Raw genomic sequence first — 21487 nt, 5'->3', positions numbered from 1 at the left:
ATTGAGTCCCGTGTCAGGCCCCACGCTCAGAAGGGAGTCTGCTTGGGGATCCTCTCTCCCTCTGCCCCTCCCCCCCCCAATGCGCACACTCTCCATCCCACCCCGGCCTCAAAATAAATGAATAAATCTTTAAAAAAACATTGAAATGGAAAAGGGCACAGGCATTTGCTGGATTTCCTGTCTTCTCCGCTCTGGCACCCAGATTCCACTTCCAATGCTTTATTTCCCCCAAAGTTTCTGCCATAATTTCTCCTATTTAAATAATTTCCTGGAATAAAATGGTCTATCAATATATATAATAAAATTACACAATTAAATTAACGTTCTCAAAAATATTTAATGACACATAAATTCACGAGTAGAGTGAGAAGAGCTGGATAAAAACCACACATACGGCAGGACACCAACTTATAAGACACAGAAACACACCAGACAAGACAGCATCACGGCACGGACGGCAATCACCTACGTGGTCGTGACTGAAAGTCATTTTCTACATGTGGGGTGAACAGTTTGTACAATTTTAAAAGCAGTTACGTGGGGGTTTCTGAAGAACTGCCAGGAACAGGGACTAACGGGAGACCCCAGAACCAACGCCCTGGAGAGCTCTGACAGCAGCACACTGGGCTGGAAAATGCTTTGAAGGGAACCCTGCCCGGAGGCAGGACGGGTAAGACAGCTGTGGATTTAAACATTTAGTTTCCTCTTTGTCCGGATGTGACTGTGAGGAACACAATCTTGGTCCCTGCCATCTCGGGGTACTGCCCCGCCACGTACAGAGGCGCCTCATGTTCCCCCATGCAGATACTCCAAGGAACAGCCACCAGCCCATCTTAAAGACGCCAACAGGCTGAGGTCGAGGATCTTCCGCAAAGTCCCACAGCTGGCAGCGGCCCCTCGGGACCCAACTCCGAGCTCTAGTACCACAGCTGCAGCCGTCACCACCACATCCAAGCCTGACGACAGAACTACCATCAGACAATTAAAAAAAACACCATCTGGCACAAGGAAAGGAATCTGTGCCTTCACTGCATGGTACTCATGCCACCGGGCAGAAATCCCAGGTGCGGCAGGTATGCAGCCGCCTGTCCCAGGGCTCCCAGCCCAGGCCGCCCCCGCAGGTCTCTTCCAGACGGATTTCTCAAACATTCTTGGCCCCTGAAGGGCCAGCTCAACTATCCTTCTCCCCTTTCTCGTTTCCAGGCCATGCTCTAGAGGGTCCACCACTTCCTGCCCCCAGGCCCAACAGAGGACAGCCAGGAACTGACCTCTATTCACAAACTAAAACCCCAGAATCCAAGAATCTTGTCATTTATTTTCACATCTATCTTTCCTATAAAGGAATCTCTTCTAAAGAACTGGCTTTAAAGAACCACAAAATCAGCAACTAGGGGTTTCGAGTTCTAAGTCATGTTATTTCTTTTTCTTAAAATAAGCATGTGCTACTTTGGAAATCACACACACACACACACACACACACGCACACACACGATTGAGCTTTTGTTAATAACTCATGGGTAGACCTCACCACCATATTCTGAACCAAAGGACGGCAGAAATGACAAAAAGCCCCAGCTGCTGATGTCGACAGTCACAGGGACAAACGTTCAAGGTGGATGGCACGGCTGCAGGTCTGACAAGGCCCCCTGAGCTGGCCACAGAGCCAAGTCTCCAGGATGTCTGAGCCCTGGAAAGGTCCCAGGCAGGTCCCAGGCAGGCTCCTGGCCGCCTCGCCCCTCGCCCCTCGGACCAGTGGCTAGCAGCTCCCTCTAGTGGCAGTGCCTGCTTCCTCCACATGCAGCGCCCTCAAGAGCAGCAGGATATCAGGCCAAAGGCAAGCCTGCATGGAACGGAATGCCCGGGCACCACTCTCATTCCTCCTGAGACCTGCCGCCCGGGGCCTATAGGGGCCTATAGTGAGTATCGCTGTGAAGACACAAGGAACTAGGGAAGGAGGCAGAACGCTGATGATGGCAGATTGTCAAAATTCCTGGCAAGACCAAGACGGAAAACATGCACAAGGTAAATGTAGACATAAATAAGACGCAATGAAGTTAGACCTTTAACAGTCTCTAGGGAATCAAAACCAACCCTGGGGGGTGGCAGAGTTCCGGGGAGCACGTGTAAGCGTGGGTCTCGAGATGCTGAGGGGCCGCCAAAAGAATCAGGACAATAGCCAACGGTTTAAATGAACACAGACGTTAAAACCCACATCTGAGTAACCAGCCTTCCACACCATCTGTAGGAAGCTGAATTCACGAGTACGAAACGCTACCTCAGGAAGACTCTCACAGATTTACATGCACAAACGACGTGACCCCACCTGATATCCTTGTTTACCAAAACCACTTCCGACCCTGGAGGATCAAGAATTGTGACAACCAGGGAGAAGACGAAGAATGGGTTTCCATCATTTCCCCCAAAGCCATCCGGGAGAACGGCCTCATCACTGGCCTCCTGTCCCCCCTCGGAGAAAGCGATGAACAGCCCAGAGTCTTCCGCGGTACGAGCTCCGGTCCAGCCGTCAAAGGCAAGATGGTGCTTTCCAGGAGCTGCTCTGCCAGTCCTTCTTCCAAACAGCCTGGTGTCCAGCGCTGCCCACAGCGTGTCCTCAATCTCAGATAAGAGGCCAACTAGGACAGAGCTAATTCTAAAGAGACCACAGGAAAGGTTTCCTGGATTTTAGCATAAAGTCATCAGATGGAAAAAAAAAAAACAAACAAAAAATGAATGGCTCTTGAGTCCAAACGTTTCATCTATTAAACCTTGATTACACTGAACAGACCAAACGTGATCTTTGAACACTGGACCACGGGAATGAAAGAGTGTGTGGATGGCATCAGATGAGCAGGGGATTAGCACGACCCCCGCGGTGACGGTCCACAGACAGACCCTGCCGCTTGGGACCCACTGCCCGCCTGCCATCGCTGGGCAAGGACCAGGGGAGCCCCCACATCCTGTTATGCTCGCGACCCCGCTGGCCGGCCTTCCTTCCTCTTTGGTAGATTTTTGTGGCCCCAGTTTCCCTATTTTTATTCAGATTCCAACAACCAGGTATTTGAAGAGCTTTGTGAGGAATCAACTGTGTTCTCTCCGTTTTAATGGTGTACAAACTTCTCCCTGCTGCTTTAACCCTTCAGAAAATAAAACAGACAAGTATGAAGCAGCACACAGAACACCAGGGCAAAACTCTTGGTCACGCAGCTTTCGAAAGAGTTAAATTGACTCTAGATCCACGAGTTACACAGGAAACACTATCCGCGACGTAAGTGCACCATTCCCCGCCATCGCCATCAGCCTGACGTCGGGCTGGAGACCAAGTCCAGTTTTCTGGTAAAAGCTCCTTCCCTTACTGATGACATATCAGTTTATTTTTCGATAGAGTTTGGGTTTCGGGTGTACTTTCTCTTCACGCGTCTCCTCGGTTTCCCTCGCTCCAATTTTCTCTGATGCTCCAGGAAGTTTAAAATTATAATCTGTGGTGATATAAGGTATTGTCCCTTCGAGCCCGCGCTGAAACAGAAACACGAAGAGAATGCATGGAAACACCCCAAATCCTGCCAATTTGAGTTTGCAGCATTTCACTTCTTCCCCAGAAAATAATGGGGAAAGGCGAGAGTCTGAGTAAGGTCCCTGCACTCCTAAGACCTCTGGTTCCCCTTCCCGCAGAGGGTCCGCTTAACCTAACGGGCCCAGGCACAAAGGTGACTGCCGCCTTTCCGTCTAATTCAACTGCACAAACACATTCACCAGCATGACAGTAGGGGGCATGGGTGTGTTTCTTTCTCAAACAAGTTAAGAAAAGTAGCTGAGGGGTGCCTGGGTGGCTCAGTTGTTAAGCGTTTGCCTTTGGCTCAGGTCATGATCCCAGGGTCCTGGGGGGTCTTGGGATCGAGCCCCGCATCGGGCTCCCTGCTCGGCGGGAAGCCTGCTTTTCCCTCTCCCACTCCCCCTGCTTGTGTTCCCTCTCTCACCGTGTCTGTCAAATAAATAAAATCTTAAAAAAAAAAAAAGAAAAGAAAAGCAGCTGAGAGGGGACAAACATCCACTGCATCCCCAGGCTACCACATAGATGTCCTCAGCCAACATGACCTTCCCATGACCTTCTCACAGGTGCACCCACAGACTGTCATCAGGAAGGAGTAATCCTGGGGAGACCACCTCTGTTCTCTCTCTTCCCATAATCTACTTCTGGGATAATAGCTCTACCGTGGGGCTTCTGGCCACGAACGACTGCGATTCATGGCCTCGGGCCTCTGAGGCCACCTTCACACTCTATTTGCCTCATTCAGCCTCTCCAACTAAGTGTGAGTTCCCACACAATAACCTGTCCCTGAGACGCTCTCTGGCTACCTCCAGGGCTGTCCCTGGGAGTGGCACTCACCTGGCTCTTGAAGACACAGTGTGGAATGGAAATGGCTCCGACCAGCAGACAATTCACATTCCTTAGCTCCTCCGGGGGCACAGGAGTGAGGATGTGGTAAAGCCTCTTCTCCATGTCGACCCCTCTACAAATTCCTTGAGGGCACAAAACACACACAAATAATCCTTTCTGGAAGATATTTATACCTCCCCACCACTGAGAATTGTAGAATGGCTTTTAAAATAGAATTTAAATTTCAACAGTGTTTTGCTTTGAAAATAGAAAGTTCCAAGAGATGGGAGTACTTGACCACTTTTGGTCAAGAGTTGTCAAATCTCCCATCTCTTGGAACCCTTCCCCTTGTTCAGCCGTGAGCAACCAAAGTGGTCTACTTGCCAACGTCCCAGACTGTCTCAAGTGAGGCCTACCCAGGCCAGGAAGAAAAGCTACTGTGCGGGACACACAGGCGACTCAGTCTTTCCCCATCATCAACCCCTTCTTCGTGGTCTGTACCAGGTGACACAGTATTGTGGAAACACTTTTGAGAAGTAGTGTTGTCTAACTCAGAAGCGTGTATTTGATTATGTAAGGGTTTTGCTAATTTTCAGTGACATAGGTCCAGTACCCTTCCAGAAACATACTCTGACACTTACTGACCTCAGTGAGCCAGGGGGACAATCACGTGAGGTAGGCTTGGTGAAGGAGGGAGGGCCCAGAGCACTGCCAGGCCAACGGTCCTGGGCCTGAGTGATGGGAAGCACCAGGATGTGACGTACTCCCATCTGTCCTCAGATCACCCGACTGCACCATGCCCAGCACAGAAACGGTGGCTCGGACCGGCAGAGTAAGAAGAGATGAGATGGAGGGATCGGACAGATAGTGGAGACAAGATACCACCCCTGCCAGTGGGTTGGATGTGTCCAGTGAAGGCAAGGGGGCGCCAAGGTGGACCCAGAGGTCTGCGTGAACACGAGTGAATCTTCCAAGGACTCCTCACAGGCCTGGGAACAGGAGATGGTGCAGGGTGGGAGGGGATTTGGGGAGAAAATTAGGACCTCAGTTTTGGACCTAAGTCTCAGACGCTAGTGAGATACCCAAGTGGAGAAGTGAGCTGGGCTTGGAGCTCAGACGCACAGTCGTGCTACAGAGAGCTTGTGGGAAGTCAGCCTAGTGATGGATCTAAGGCCCTAGCAGGCGGACAGATGGCCTAGGGAAAACGTGTCGAGTGACACAAAGGCCGTGACCAGGCCCCTAGGAATCCTAGATCTAGACTAGCTGGCAGGAGAAGCAGAGAAAATGCTGCTTCCTTCCTGCTCCCCAGCCCCCAGGCCCACTGTCTAGAAGCCAGAGACACTGACCACTCCAGCCGAGAGACAGCTCCAAGGTCAAGACCAGCTGTATACCGCTGGAGAAGGGCACTGATGTCAGTAAGTATAGAGACATATTTTACTTTCACTCACCAAACCCCAAACAATCGCAGATTGGAGTCTGGGCGAGTAGGATGGGCCCATTAGCGTATCCTCTGACATCATCCAGGATCTTGCAAAGACCAACCCAGCTGGCATTCACCGCGTACAATATATGGGTAGGGGCGACATCAGCATGAATAATCCGGAGCGCAACCGCATTGAAAGGAACCTGGAAAATAAATTTGCACCTCCCTCTATTAATTCTATTGAAAAGGCTACTTTTAATTTTCACAAGTTGACTAGGCAGCTATCTGAAGTTCTGCTGGCCAAACTGCCCACCAAAGAGTATCTAAACAGAACAGAAATGCTAACAAACACTGGTCAGTGTTTTGTTACTTTAATACAGAGAACCCAAGAAATTCATACTTAGTTCTTTGCCAGCCAACACTTGCTAGACATCTAAACTGATGCCTGGAACTTTCTTATCTAAAGAGACACATAAGGGGCGCCTGGGTGGCACAGCGGTTAAGCGTCTGCCTTCAGCTCAGGGCGTGATCCCGGCATTATGGGATCGAGCCCCACATCGGGCTCCTCCACTGTGGGCCTGCTTCTTCCTCTCCCACTCCCCCTGCTTGTGTTCCCTCTCTCGCTGGCTGTCTCTGTCTCTGTCAAATAAATAAATAAAATCTTTAAATAAATAAATAAATAAATAAATAAATAAATAAATAAATAAATAAGACACATAAGACGTAGATATGAAGATATCCTAAATGCATTAAAGTCAAGGGGGACCGTGAAAACCCCACTCGCTGAGAGGTCTCCTAATGTCACAAAGCAAACCTCCATTCATTGAGAAAAAGCCTCCATCCATTCTCTATGTAACATACTAAATTAAGAAAAATGGATCGACTCCAGAAGGACAAGATAAATGCAGTGGAGCCTTAAGCAACACGGGGCTAGAGGCACTGACCCCCCCCCCAACCCACGCAGTCAAAAATTGACATGTAACTTCTGACCACCCTCCCAAAAAAACTTAACTACTCAGAGCTTCCTGTCTATCAAAAGCGTTCCCGATAATATAAACAGTCGATTAACACATACTTGGTGTGTTGTACATATTATATGCTGTATTCTCACGATAAAGTGGCCTGGAGAACAGAAAACGTTACTAAGAAAATCACAAGGAAGACTACAACAGTGGACTGACTGTATTTATCAAAAAAAACCTCCTCATATAAGTGGACCTGTGCAGTTCAAACCAGTGTTTGAAGGTCAACTGTAACTACCTTTAACGTGTAACTCTCTGGGTAATTCCCAATTTATAAAGTACAAAAGTATTCTGCTACATTGTTTAGATTCCAAAATTTGAAATAGCGAAAGGCAGATGCAATTACTGATAGATAAGCTTCAAGTTCCATTGTAGAGCATCTCCAAGTGAGTAAATGACCCCACTGACCAAAACCCCATTCACCTAACCGCCTGAGATTCTCCAGGGGGGATGATCTCACCGCCAGGCCTGGGAGACACGTCCTTGTTGGCCAGGCCCACTGCTCCTGCCTCAGGAGGGCCTCCGCATGTGTGACCTCAGGCCAGCATCTCTACCTGCCTGCGCCTGTCTGCTAAGCTATAAAGGGGAACAAAGGAGCCTCTCCCTCACTGGGCTGCCACGAGTCCACCGAGCCGTCCCATGTCAAGCGCTTAGCAGGAGACCCGGTACACAGTGAGCGCTCAGGATGGACGGCAGAGGGTGAATACTCTGGGCTCTACAGTCTGGCTGCCTGGGTGCCAGTCCAGCCCAAACTTTTACTACCCAGCTCAGGCAAACTGACTCAGTGTCCCTGACCTCAGTTCTAGCATCTGTAAAATGGAGTAATAACAAAGCCACTGTGAGTAAAGAAGTTAACACAGGCTTAGAACAGAGCACAGCAGAGAGTAAGCATTTAGGGAATGCTGCCTATTGCTGTTTTATCTTTTGTCATCTGGCGTTCTAATATCATGGGGGTTTCTTCCCAAAATAATTCTAAGGAGCTTAGATTCCAAGATGCAAATACTCTGGTACTAGAATCCACTTTTTTTTTTTTTTTTTTTTAAGATTTTATTTACTTATTTGAGAGAGAAAGAGAGAGTGAGAGAGCACAAGCAGGGGGAGCAGCAGAGGGAGAGGGAGAAGCAGGTTCCCGGCTGAGCAGGGAGCTCGATGCAGCGCTCAGTCTCAGGGCCCCAGGATCATGACCTGAGCCGAAGGCATATGCTTAACTGACTGAGCCATCCAGGTGTCCCAAGAATCCACTTTTGACGATAATATGAAATGCTTTCAAGAGTGGTCTCTGGGGGGCGCCTGGGTGGCACAGTTACAGTTAAGTGTCTGACTCTTGATCTCAGGTCATGATCTCAGGATTGTTGAGTTCAAGCCTGGCATTGGATTTCCACGCTGGGCATGGAGCCTACATTTAAAAAAAATAACAATAAAGTAAAGAAAGAAAAAAAAAAAGAGTGGTCTCCGGGTGCCAGCAACCACTGTGAACAGTCACTGAACCCATCCAACCATCCTATGAGGTCTGGCACGGCCTCGGTTCTCCAGGTAAGACATGGACTCACACACAGCTGAACAGTGGGAATGCTGGAGCTGGACTGCCCAGTGCCACCTCTGGGGTCAGGCAGAACATTCTTAACCAGCATGGAAGCATAGTCGTGCCGAACACAAGGCAGCAGCTAAGAGCACGACTCTTGAGCCAGATGACTCCACCTCCCGTCTGTAAACTGAGGCAGCTACAGAACCTACACTACAGGGCTGTTCTGAGGATAAACTGAGCGAAGCGTCAGAAGTGGTTAGAGGGGCGCCTGGGGGGGCTCAGCTGTCAAGCGTCTGCCTTCGGCTCAGGGCGTGATCCCAGGGTCCTGGGATCTTCTCCCTCTCACACTCCCCTTGCTAGTGTTCCCTCTCTCGCTGTCTTTCTCTGTCAAATAAATAAATAAAATCCTAAAAAAAAAAAAAAAAAAAAAAAAAAAAAAAGGAAAGTGGCTAGAGAACACACACAGGAAGCCCCACGAGGGCTCATTACATCCACAGGGACAATTCCTCATCCGAGTTCAGGTTACCTGATAGGGTGTCAGACCATGTAAAGGACAAAGTGGTTTTGGCACTGGAGGCTGCAGCTGGCCAAGGTAACCTAGTACTGCCAAATCCCGAAGAACTTTGTTATGCGACTCTCTGCAAAGTAAATCAGAATGAAGTAAGTAGAGATTTAACCTCAGAAACAGAGTTCATGAGTCGTTACACAGGTTACATGTACAGAGATTACATAGTCCCACCTTAACATCTGCAGACCCTTTCTAGAAACCCACTGGAAAAATAGGACGTGTAAAAACTCTCCTTCATTAAAAGCTCTTGGCAACCAGGGCTGAAGGCCACCTCTGGATATGGGTCTTCCTCAATTTACGAGGGGGTTCCATCCTCCTACACCCACAAAAAGGGGAAAATATCAGAAGTCGAAAATGCCTTTAAGACACCTCGTCTACTGAACGTCACAGCTTAGCCTCGCCTACTTTCAACGTGCTCAGGACTCGCACTAGCCTCCAGCCAGGCAGAATCGCCCACCACAGAGCCTACGTTGTAAGCGCAGAATGGCCGTCTGTACCTGCGGCTCACCCTCCGGGCTGACCCGGAGCCACGGATCACTGCCACCGCCCAGCACCAGGACAGAGCATCATATAGCACTGTGCTTGCCCAGGAAAAGACCAGAATTCAAAGTACAGTTTCTACCAAACGTGTATTGCTTTAATACCATCGTGAAGTTGAAACACTGAAGGTTCCCCCACCGTAAGTCAGCAGTGTTTCCACTGGGACAATAACAGCTCAGAAAAGAACAGATTCTCCTTCATGAACACAGGGCTATGAAACAGATTTGAAAACTTGTGGAGAACTTATTCCTTTTAAGGAACTGAGGGCAGAAGGCCTTGTTGAATTGCAGAGGACTTCATTCTCCAGCCATGATGGTTTAATTACCTGTTTCTTGGAGTTTTCCTAAACGCAAAGTCCGACTGGACGCACATCAGTTTATGGCCAGTGAACACAACTGGACTCTCCTTTTCTTCGTCTGCAAATTCCAAACTCTCTGTAAACTCTGCCAGCTGGAAACCTCTGTTTCTGACTCTGGACTTGCTCTTGGTGTACAGGCCGTCCATGTCGTCCACATAGTCAGGGGTGAGGTTCGGCATGTATTTGCTCCGGCCGGAACTGAACTGAACGACGTGGCTGGGAGACAGCAGCCGGATGAGATCGATGAGCAGCAAAAGCCCTTTGTCTGTGAGGAAGAGAACACAAGCAGTTGGCGCGCTAATAAAATACGGTGACACGCTCCCACGAGAAAATGGCACAGCTGTTCTGAGACAGAGAAAGGATCACGAGGAAGAATCTCCTGAACACTGGGCTCCAGCGTCACTGCCCGAAGCCAGAAGCTTATCGCACTGCTCCTCCTTTCCCGCCAGATGCGCCTCCGCGGGCTTACCTGACACCCAGCCCATGGTGTTGACGATGAGAGGGGACTCTCTCTTGTAGGAGCTGAACACATACTTTATTACCTCAATATAATTTTCATAGTTGTTTTTACAAGAAGGTTTCCCATAATATACCATTTTCTGTGGTGTCCTCTGGTGGGTAAAAGGTGGTCCTAGGAAGATAAGGGTAAGAGTTCGAATGTGTGACTACTTAAAAGGCGGTGAGGGTTTTGCTTTGGCCATCACCAATGACAAAGATCCTTAGGAAATCAAAAACCATCCCACCAGGCCATCCTACCACCAGGAATAGCTGTATCTCATTTTCAGAAATCTAAGCTTTCCGGGCGCCTGGGTGGCTCAGTCGGTTGAGTGTCTGCCTTCAGCTCAGGTCATGATGCCAGGGTTCTGGAATGGAGCCCCCTGTTGGACTTCCCTGCTCAGTGGGGAGCCTGCTTCTCCCTCTCCCTCTGCCTTGCTTCCCTGCTCATGCTCTCTTAAATAAATAAAATCTTAAAAAAAAAAAAAGATATTTAAGCTTTCAACTGCATACAAATACATGCTCACGTTTACATATAGTTAATCCTAATTCTGTCCTAATATGGCCACTCAGCAAACATTTACTGAGCACCTGTAACACTCTTGAGCATTGTTCTAGATACTTAGGATACACCTGTGAACAACACAACACCTAACCTCGCAGGGGCGACATTCTAATGAAAGGACAAATAGGAAGGGCAATCACCTGCTGGAATCTAGCACTCACTATGTCTCATGCGCTTCACATGTAGTCGCTAATGTTCATAAAAACCCTATGAGGTAGGTAGTATTACTATCACCATTTTTACAGAGGAAGACATAGATTAACTTGACCAAGGTCACACAGCGAGTAGATATCAGCTGGGCCTGAACTCAGGTGGGCCAGCTCCAGAACAGACATTCCTAATCGCAGCACTGGTCTGTCAAGCCTGAGCCAACTCCCCTCTCTGGCTGGGGCCAGGAACTCACTCAGCAGGCTGGTGACCAGGACCGCATGGCAACAGTCAGCAGGGCGAGGACTTTGGTTAATGTGGTTGGTGCAAGGCCACCTGGGACAGGGCTGGCAAGGCTCCCCTCAAGGGTGGGGTCTGGGGATTTGGGCAAGCCCACAGCCGAGGAAGTGGCCTGCACAATAGAGGGATTGAACAAATACAAAGGAACTGTAAATACATAAATACACAGAGAATAATCATAGCCATGGTTCTTATTATGAGAGATGAAACATAAATACGGAAGGGGGAAGGCTAACCAGAATAAACCCAGAATTGGAATGATCGTAGTAAACTCGTGGCTCTTGACACACAGGGAAAGTACACACAGATATATAGATGTAGTGTACAATACATATGTATATGCCCTTACATACACATGTATGCACATGTGCGGGTCTAAGCATGCGTATGTTTCCTAGCTCTGTCCACCAAGGGGATCTACAAGCAGCGACACCCCAGAAGAAATAACACACTGGTTACAGTCAGAGTGGAAAACGCTGGCAAACACTTATCTTAACCAAATGATAAGAACTAACCTCTCTGGTAACAGGGCAAACTGACAGCTTGTTGATACAATGCACTGAGAACATAGCATCACATCTCAAACCACAGGGACAGTTGACAAATGTACTCTTCCAAACTGCCAGGGTCATAAAAGATAAGAAAAGCTGGAGGGAATGCTCCAAACTGGAGAAGACTAAAGATTTGCAAATACACACTGGGCCCGGGCAGGTGGCTGGTGGACAGAAGAGGGAACATCACCACAGCTGTAGCACTACCCTGAGTTGGTGGCCGCATTGTGACTATGTAGCAGAGTGTCCTTGTCTGGGGAAACACCTGGTGAAATATTAAGGGGTGAAAAAGGAAAAGAAAAGTAAATGGACTAGGGAAAATTTAAAAGAAAAGGAGGAACAATGAAACCAGCTAGAGAGCAAAGTCTAAACAATCAGTTCTGATAAAACTGTAAAAAACAATATGAATGCCCTACTTATTTTTGTCAAAAAGTCTGTTAAATCCACAACGCATCCAGCAACCTGATCTATCACCTGCTTCTTTTAAAAGTCAACTAAACAAAAATCACACAAGTATCTCGAGAGATGCAGAAAAAGCACCTGACAAAGTCCGACACTTTCATGATACAAACATTCCACACGCTAGGACTAGAAGGCGGCTTCTTTAGCCTGACGAAGGGCAACTACAAAAACCCTCAACTGACAGCACACTTCTGGTGAAACACATTCCCTCTAAGGTGAGGAACAGAAACGGATGTTTTCTTCTATTCAGCACTGCACTGGAGGTCCCAGCCAGAGAGCGCTAGGAGACGAGAAAAAGAAATTAAAGCCATCCAGACTGGAAAGGAAGAGTGAAACCATTTCTATTCGCAGATGATCTTCTATCTAAAAAATCCAAAAATACCCACAAGAAACCTACTAGAGCTAATATGGGAACTCAGCAAAGTGGCACAGTATGCAGCCCACAAAAATCATGTATGTTTCTATATACCAATAGGGAACAACCTGAAAAAGAAATTAGGAAAGCAATTCCATTTACAGTAATAGCTGAAAGAATCCAACACTTCGGAACAAATCTAACCAAGTAAAAGACTTACACACTGAAAACCACAAAATATTGCTGAAAGAGGGCACCTGGGTGGCTCAGTCCGTTAAGTGTCCGCCTTCAGCTGGAGTCATGATCCCAGGGTCCTGAGATTGAGCCCCCATCGGGCTCCCTGCTCAGTGGGGGAGCCTGCTTCTCCCTCTGCCTCCCTCTCTCTCTCTGTCTCTCATGAATAAATAAACTTTATAAAAAATTGCTGAAATAAATTTAAAAAGACCTAAAAAACTGGAAAGAAAGACATCCTATGTTCATGTATAGGAAGATTTATTATTATTGAGATGTCAATGTCACCCAAGGTGAGCTACACATTCAATCAACGCAATCCCTACCAAAATCCAACAGCCTTTTTCATAGAAATGGAAAAGCTGACCCTCAGATTCATACAGGATTGCAAGGGTACCAAATGGCCAAAATGATCTTGAAAAAGAATGAAGTTGGAGGACTCACATTCCTCCATTGCATGGAACTGGCATAAAGACAGAGATATAGGCCAAGGGGACAAAACAGAGAGCCCAGAAACAGGCCCTCACATGTACGATCAAATGCTTTTCCACAAGGGTGCCAAGACCATTCCATGGGGGAAAGGACAGTCTTCAACAGATGATACCTGGAAAACTCAACATCCACATGCAAAAAAGTGATGTTGGATGCTTTCCCTGTATCATATACAAAAATTAATTCAGAATGGACCAAAGATTTAAACATAAGAGCGAAAACTTACAAAACTCCAAGAACATGAGAAAAAATCTTTATGACATTGGACTTAGCAACACTGTGGATATGGCATCAAGAGAATGTCAACAACAGAAAAAATAAACTGAAGAAAAAAGAAAAATGAAACTGGATTTAATAAAAATAAAGAACTTCGGTGTACTGAAGGATACCGTCAAGAAAACGGAAAGAAAATCTAGAGGATGGGAAAAAATGTTTGCAAATCGTTTATCTGATAAGAGATTAACAGCCAGAACATATACAAAGAACTCCTACAACTCAGTAACAACACAATTCAAAAATGGGCGAAGGACTTCACAGACATTTCTCCAAAGATCTACAAAAGGCCAACAAACCCAGGAACAGAGGCCCAATATCATCAGTCATCAGGCAAATGCAAATCAAAGCCACAGTGAGTTATCGGTGTACACGTAATGGGACGGCTGTGATCCAGACGACAAGATGTGGAGAAGTGAGAGCCCCTGCACACCGCGGGCGAGGATGCAAAATGCAGCCACTGTGAAAACAGGCTGGCAGTTTCTCAAAAGGTTAAACACAGCGTTACCACATGACCCAGCAATTCCCCTCCTCGTGCCTGTCTGAAAGAATAAAAAGCAGGGACCTGCAAGGGTATTTGCACGCTGACGTTCAAAGCAGCACTATTCCCAGTAGCCAGAAAGTGGCAACAATGCAACTGTCCCTCAACAGCCGAACGCGTCAACAAAATGTGATGTATGTATACGATGGAATGATATTCACCCACGAAAAGGGAATAAATTCTGATGATCTGCTACAATATGGACTATCTTAAAACCCTTATGCTCGGAGAGTGCCGAGGATGGGGGAAAGAGGTGATGGGGATGAAAGAGGTCATTGTCGTGATGAGCACTGGGTGATGCGTGGCAGTGTTGAATCACCGTATCATACACCTGAAACTAATACAACACTGTGTGAACCAACTGGATTGAAATAAAAACATAACAAAATAAGCAAAAAGAAAAAAAAACCCATATGCTTAGTAAAAACAACAACAACAACAAAAACCCACAAAAAAACCCAAAACCAGGCACCAGAAGGACAGTCTGTTTTCAGTTACATGAGGTACCTGGAGTAGGCACATTCATGGGGACAGAGAGTAGAACAGAGCTTAGCAGGAGCAGGAAGGAGAGCAGGCGGGGCAAGCGTTCCTTAATGGAATAGTATTTCAGTTCGGGATAATGAAAAAGTTTTGGATACAGACAGTGGTGAAGGGTATGTAACACTGTGAATGCACTTAGTGTCACTGAATTGTACGCCTACCAATGGTTAAAACAGTAAAAATCATATTGTGCACACTTTACCATTAAAAAAAAAGCAACATAGGACTCTGAACCAGAGTTTTTCTGAACCAGAAAAAGCATATTAGTAGGATAACTGGTGAATTTTCAATAAAATCCATAGATTAGCTAATAGTATGGTGTCAATGTAATTTCTTGGTTTACACCATTATACAGGTTTATATACGATGGGAATATTACAGGAAGGTGTGTTTCTGGTTTACACAAAACTAAATGGCTGTCAGTTCCATTTACCAAAATGGAACCCTAGAAAAGTATCATAGTATTTTTTTCCGGAAGCTAGAACAGTTATGGGAAGACCATGAGTTGGGGGGGGTGGTGGTGTTCACCTTCTTTTTTTTTTTTTTTTTCCTAATTTTTATTTATTTTTTATTTTTTTAAGTAGGCTCCATCCCCAATGTGGGGCCTGAACTCATGACCCCGAGACCAAGAGCTGCATGCCCCACCGAATGAGCCAGCCAGATGCCCCTTATGCTTTTTGAGTTTTTTTAAGTATCATTATATTTAAGTTTTATAAAACCAAGACATGAAAGAAATGCATAATACGTACCTAGAACTGGTTCTGTAATATTAAGTAAAGAAATGCAACCTGGAGGTGTAAATTCTGTCTGTCCCAGATCACATTCCAAATAGTCAACGCAGGAAATACTGAAAATTTGAAAGAAATAAAGAAAATCTCAACTAGCTTTACTCTGTCAAAAGAATACATCAGATCTTATAGACTTTATGCAATACACAGGCACAGTCACTCTATGCAGCCTTTTTGGTAGAATGCTCCAAAGACGGCAATCAACATAAAAAAAATGTAAAAAGAAAACGTGATGCAGGCATGGTCACAGTATCCATTCATGACAGGGATACAACTTTGACTTTCCTAAAACCTGATCATTAAAACACAACAGAATCGCTCCATACCTCTGGGTATGGACACAGATTCTGAGACCAGGGGACTCCTCTTGCACACTCACTGGTAAGCACGGTCAGTTCACCCCGAGAGGCCGCTGTGCCTCACTCCAAAACACGGCCTAACAGAGAGTGCCGTCACTCCGCTGAGTGGCTTTGCACAGACTGGTATTAATCTCTACCGAGAAGTCAAGATGCATTCCCGTCTAGTTTCTTAAATCAAAAATCCCATTTCATGACCCATATCTAATAATATGTCTAAACAAAAATAAAAACACTCTTACCTATTTAACAACTGGTTAATCAGGTATCTATTAAATGTTGACTTTCCAACGTCCTGAGAGCCGCAAACCAGAATGACAGGGCAGCCGTCTACTTCTTCTGGAGGCAAAACAACATTGACGCCTCAAATTAGGCACCTTCGTTAGGGCTCTACATGTACACTGTGATCCTGAGGCCCTGGGGGACGAAGGCTCCCTTTATCACCAGGTATCACTCACCACAGGACACGGTGACCAACTCCTCCATGGCTGACAGGGCACTCTCTGTCAAACGAAGGCCGTTTTTCTTCTTCTCTCTTCTAATGCCAACAGACCTCAGGGCTAAATGTTCAGAGCTAATCTGGAAGGTTGGACTCTGAAATTCACAATTTAAGCTTTAAGAAAACAAGAACACAGGTGCACGTTTCTTCCTCCAGTTCTAAATTAGTAAGCCTCAGTCATGAGCTATGAGTGGTAGATCTGAGCCCCCTCTCAGCCCCACAGCCATCCCTTCAAGTAAGTCTTATCAGCTATTCCTACAGTTGTCCGTACCTGTCCTCCTGGCTCACACGCACTTCCGAGCTGCTCTTACCTCTGCGGGAGACCCCGCAGGAAAGGAAGATGTGTGCAAGTTTTTTTTGTTTGTTTGTTTGTTTGAATTTTGACAGAGAGATACAGCGAGAGAGGGAACACAAGCAAGGGGAGTGAGAGAGGGAAAAGTAGGCTTCCCGCCAAGCAGGGAGTCCAATGCGGGGCTTGATCCCAGGACCCTGGGATCATGACGTAAGCCAAAGGCAGACGCTTAACGGCTGAGCCACCCAGGCGCCCCAAATGCGTGCAAGTTTAAAAACCGACTGCCACAAGAACAATTCAACAGAGACCACAGCTGCTGAACAGGTTGGTGCTTTAGAACAAAACCAAGGCCGCCTCCAAAGACATAAAAAAAACAACGAACACATGCAGACCGGGCTGAAAGAATGTGGAAGACAGGCCCACTAAGCCCATAGGCGCTCTAGCAGAAGTACCAAGAAGCCACCGACCAACCCAAGGAATAGAGGAGCAGGCCCTTGCTGCAGCGGGCGGGGCTCAGAGGGAACAAGGCTCCGTGCTGAAGAGGATCAAGGAAGAGACCCATCCATGCTCACATCCTCACGCAATTCATCAACCCCAGGATAAAGACATCATAAAAGGAACGAGAGCCAGTCTGCTGTGTGACTTCCTATCAGCAACTCTGGATTCTAGAAAACAGTGGAGCAAGGCCTTCAAGGTTTCAAGGAAAAAACTCTATACTGTGCTCAACTAACAATCACAGAGGGCAAAATAAGAATAGCTTATAAAATGAGATCATATCAAGTTCACTATCTGCCTTGTATGAAAAAATAACTCTAGAACATATTAACACACAGTGGGGGAGGGAAGTTACCCAAGAAGGAGCTTAAGGAATATAGAGTGGTGGTGAGATCCCAGAAAAAAAAAAAAGTTAAAAATGAATGAAAACAGAGTATCACGGTGTTTGGAACCTTCACTTGCAAGTGGCAAAGTCTTGGTGACACAGGGTCCCCATTTCCTTCTCCATGGCCCTCATCCAGCTACTGGGTCTGCACTAGATGGAACAGACGTCATCACAACAGTCCAATCGCTGTCCCGCGCTCACTGAGTGCCTTCTCCTCTCATTTCAAACCTCCGACACCTGCCTGCTAGCTCCGCTCCCACTCCGTGATGACCCTGACCTATTTCCTGAAGCGGGATGACACAATCAAAAGAGAACTTCCACGTGCGATGGCTACTCCGGGGGAACTGCCCGTGCTCTCCCGGCCTACCCCCCGCCCCCCGCAGACTCCAGAGCCAGAAGCCCTCCTTCGGCTGCATCCTCAGCACCCTCCGAGCTCTGCATCATTCCCACCTGCTGTGTTCAAACGAGCTGGGTTTTTTTCCACCCATCTTAACAAAAAACAAAACTCTGACCACGCTCCTCCAATTACTGTGTCATTTCTTCTTTACCCTTTACAGCTAAACTCTACAGAAGCAAAATCCCTTACTATGAAGCCCCAGAGTTCCACCCTCCCTAGGCTCTTGACCCTAATCCGGTCCCACTATCCCCCTCAGCAGTTGACTGCCCCTGCACTTGTCCAGACCAGGCTCCTACCTCCCAGCTCCGTTCTTGGGCCCCACGTACCAGCAGTAGCAAGCAACACAACTGTTCACTCCGAGCTCCTCTGAAGACTTCCTAATCACACTCGCCTGGTTTTTCTCCAACATCAGTGACCCCTCCTTCTCAGTCTCTGCTGCTCCCTCACCCAGACCTCTTCTTGGGAGTGCTGAAGGGCTATGACTTTGAACCCCCTTGTTTCTCTGTATCAGCTCCCTTGGTGTTATTATCCCACCTCTCGGCCTTGGGCCATTCTGCTGACAGCTCCCAGCTCCAGACTCACATATGCAACTGCCCACCTGACATCTCCAACAGAACGTCTAACAGGCACATCCAGGTGAACACCTAACTCTGCTCCGCCTGCGGTGCCCTCATCTCAGCAACCCCTGCACCCAAAAGCGTGTATTCCTTGGTTCTTCCCCACACCTTGCGTCCAGTCAGCCTGAACATCCTGCAGATTAGGCTCCATTTATGGCTCATGGGAGACACTTATAGCAACAGAACTTGACTTTAAGAAATTAATAACATGGTCAACAAAAATTTGGAGGCAGAAAGAGATGGGAGAAATTATAAGTACACTGAAGAATATTCACAGAGGAAATTTATACTATCTCAAGTTAATAAATCAAGATAAAAAGATAACCATCTGAAAAATTCCGACAGGCAGGGCGCCCGGCGGACTCAGTCAGCAGAGCATGCAACTCTTCATCTTCGGGTCATGAGTTCAAGCCCCAGACTGAGAGGTAGATTGTACTTAAAAATTAAACAAAAAACAAAAACAAAACAAAACAAAACATTGGAAAAAACATAAATAAATAAAGTAAAAATTCCAAAAGCCATTTAACTACCTACAATATGAAAGGATGGCTTTCACTGGGGAATAAAACTAACGGGGAAGGGGAGACAATATTTTTCATGATGTGCCTTTCTCCGCTATTTTACTGTACACACATGTGATAGTGTGTACGTCCTACAACACAACAGACAGACTGATCTTCCAAGGGAGCAGCCTACAGTCGGCTGACATGACTGCTCTGGTGAACAAATTAATTAACAATTAACAATTTAACAAGTAATTAACAAGTTTCAATTAACAAATTAATAATTAGCAAAACTCTGAATGAAAACTGGTCCTACCTCTTGTACAAAAACGTAAGATAAACCTGGATGGCTGACTAAGAAGTTCACAGTGGAGGTTTTCAGTTGTTCTAGCATCACAATGGAACACAGAGGAGAAAAATTCTTCATCAACCAACATCTGTCATCTGTAAAGAGAGAGATAAATTACCTTAGAAATAGTAACTCCATTAAATTCTACACTGTTTAGGACTACCTTCTCCTCGGCTGAACTGACAACTTTTTGAGAGCAGAATTATGCTTGAAAGCCTTCTTCAGAAAACCATATTGCATACTAGGTAAACACACCTGGATGGAGAAGTCAATCCAGGTTTGCTTTTGCTACATAGTAGCTGTGTAGCCTTGGGCCATTTTTCTCATCTGTAAAATGGTGAAAACAAGTTTCACTCAAGTTTCACTTTAAATAGACACAGAAAAGTGTGCTATGTCTAGGCAACAGGAAGGATCTAAAAATAGCAGCCTCATTACAGTACACCCTCCCTAAATTACCCAGTTATTTTCCTTACCCCGATTAAGATGAGATCTGAGCAAAGCTCGGGCTTCCCTTTTCATCTCCTTCTTGCTTTTCTCAGTAATGGAATAATGAACTGCATTGATAGTCAAGCGTGAGTGGGTGTAGGTAGAGAAGACATCTTGGGCAGGCTGGCCTTGGCTGATGGTAAAACCAAACACCTGCACCTGGCCATAGAGGCAAGTCACACGACAGATCCCGCTAAAAGTAAAACCCTAGCAAGGAAGAACAAAGAAAGGAAGACATAACATTACAAATTCTGTTACCAGAGACTGAAATTTTCTAAACTTTTTTTTTTTTTAACTAAACCGTATGCCCGACGTGGGACTGGAAGTGACAACTTGAGGTCAAGAGCAGCAGGCTCCACCCAGCCAGCCAGGCACCCCTCCTTTCTTTCTTTCTTTTCTTTTTTTTTTTCCTAAACTAATTGCTATTCACATATCAAAAGGGAGGTGATTTCCAAGTAACAACACATTGTACCAGGTGACCATCAGGTACTTAATATCTCTAACTTAATCTCATATCCCAGGACAGCTACAGAGATGGCTGGTGTATCCAGACACATGAAGAACGAGGGCGTCCCATGAACTAGGCTCTGCTGTTCTCACGGATCCCTCTTTCTACCAAGGCCCACTGCCAGCCCAGTGTCTCCCATTCCTGGGTTTTCACTTTCCTCTTGCATTGCAGGAAGACCTCCCGAAGCAGCGTCCACGTGAAGAGCACAGGACCTATAACTAGGCTGCCTGAGTTTGAATACCAGCTCTGCCTCTACTGCGTGCCGTTTAGCAAGTTACCTAAGCTATATCTCAGTTTCTTCGTAAATTTTCGGAAACAACGGTAATGACTCTATAAAGAGCTAAAAGTATTAAAAGGGTTCGTAAATCTAAAACGCTTGGAACACAGGGCCTGCCACTTTCTAAACACCCAGTAAATGTGACCTAGTAGCATCATTTCCTACTATTAAAGTCCCTTTCAGCCCTGAAGACCTAGAATCCCACAACAGGGTTCTAGTTACCCTGCTCAGCACCACCGCCAGGAGGAATGCGCTCGACCTGCTGCCGGAGAAGCTGCAGATGGGGCAGGGTCTTCTCCCAGCTCCCAAGTCCCGGGGCTGCGGCTCCTCCGGCTCGACCCACCTGCTCGAGCGGCAGCAGCACCAACGCGCGGCCCGGGCCGGCCGGCCGCACCGGCGGGATGGGGAGGCTCGCGGGGCCACTCGGGGCGGTGGCTGCGGCCGGAGCCGGGCTGGGGGTCGCGGTCTTGGGCCTCCGGGTCGCCGCGCGCGACACCAGGCAGCTGCTCTCCCGCCAGTCCGCGCCGGCTGCCTGGACCTGCAGCAGCCGCCGCCGCAGGCGCCTCCGGCCGCACCACCGCAGGGTCCCGAGCCGGCGGCGGGGCCGACGGCTGAGGACGAGCTGTGTCCGAGTCTTGCGGGCACGCAGCCACGTGGAGCGGAAAGGACCCCGCTTGAGCAGCAACTGCGAATCCGCCATGCTGGCCACTGGCGCGAGCCGCGCGAGAATCTCGCGAGAGCCAGTCGCTCCGCCCCGCGGCCCTTCGAGAGG

General features: G+C 47.2%; 1 protein-coding gene across 2 annotated transcripts; it reads right to left on the bottom strand.

The window, feature by feature from the left end:
* Nucleotides 1-317: 317 nt before the first annotated feature.
* Nucleotides 318-21442, bottom strand: NOL9 (nucleolar protein 9). 2 transcript variants are annotated; one of them, XM_045803550.2, is made up of 12 exons: nt 21059-21442; nt 19918-20137; nt 19412-19539; nt 16366-16501; nt 16150-16243; nt 15513-15610; nt 10281-10442; nt 9779-10076; nt 8872-8983; nt 5824-6001; nt 4385-4518; nt 318-3513 (listed from the first exon to the last, which is right to left on the bottom strand). In XM_045803550.2, exons 1-12 carry the CDS (start codon nt 21413-21415, stop codon nt 3364-3366), a joined length of 2067 nt encoding a protein of 688 aa, XP_045659506.2. In that variant the 5' UTR covers nt 21416-21442; the 3' UTR covers nt 318-3363. The 2 variants fall into 2 exon arrangements, with proteins under 2 accessions (XP_045659506.2, XP_045659505.2); XM_045803549.2 differs by having other exon boundaries at nt 16150-16246; nt 21059-21441.
* Between the last annotated feature and the right edge of the window lie 45 nt (nt 21443-21487).

The sequence above is a fragment of the Ursus americanus genome, chromosome 33 (genome assembly GCF_024610735.1).
Source record: "Ursus americanus isolate L20-20 chromosome 33, mUrsAme1.1.p, whole genome shotgun sequence".
In the NCBI taxonomy this organism is placed as follows: Eukaryota; Metazoa; Chordata; class Mammalia; order Carnivora; family Ursidae; genus Ursus; species Ursus americanus.
Note: the sequence above shows the minus strand (reverse complement) of the source record. Positions and strands in the feature narration are given on the sequence as shown.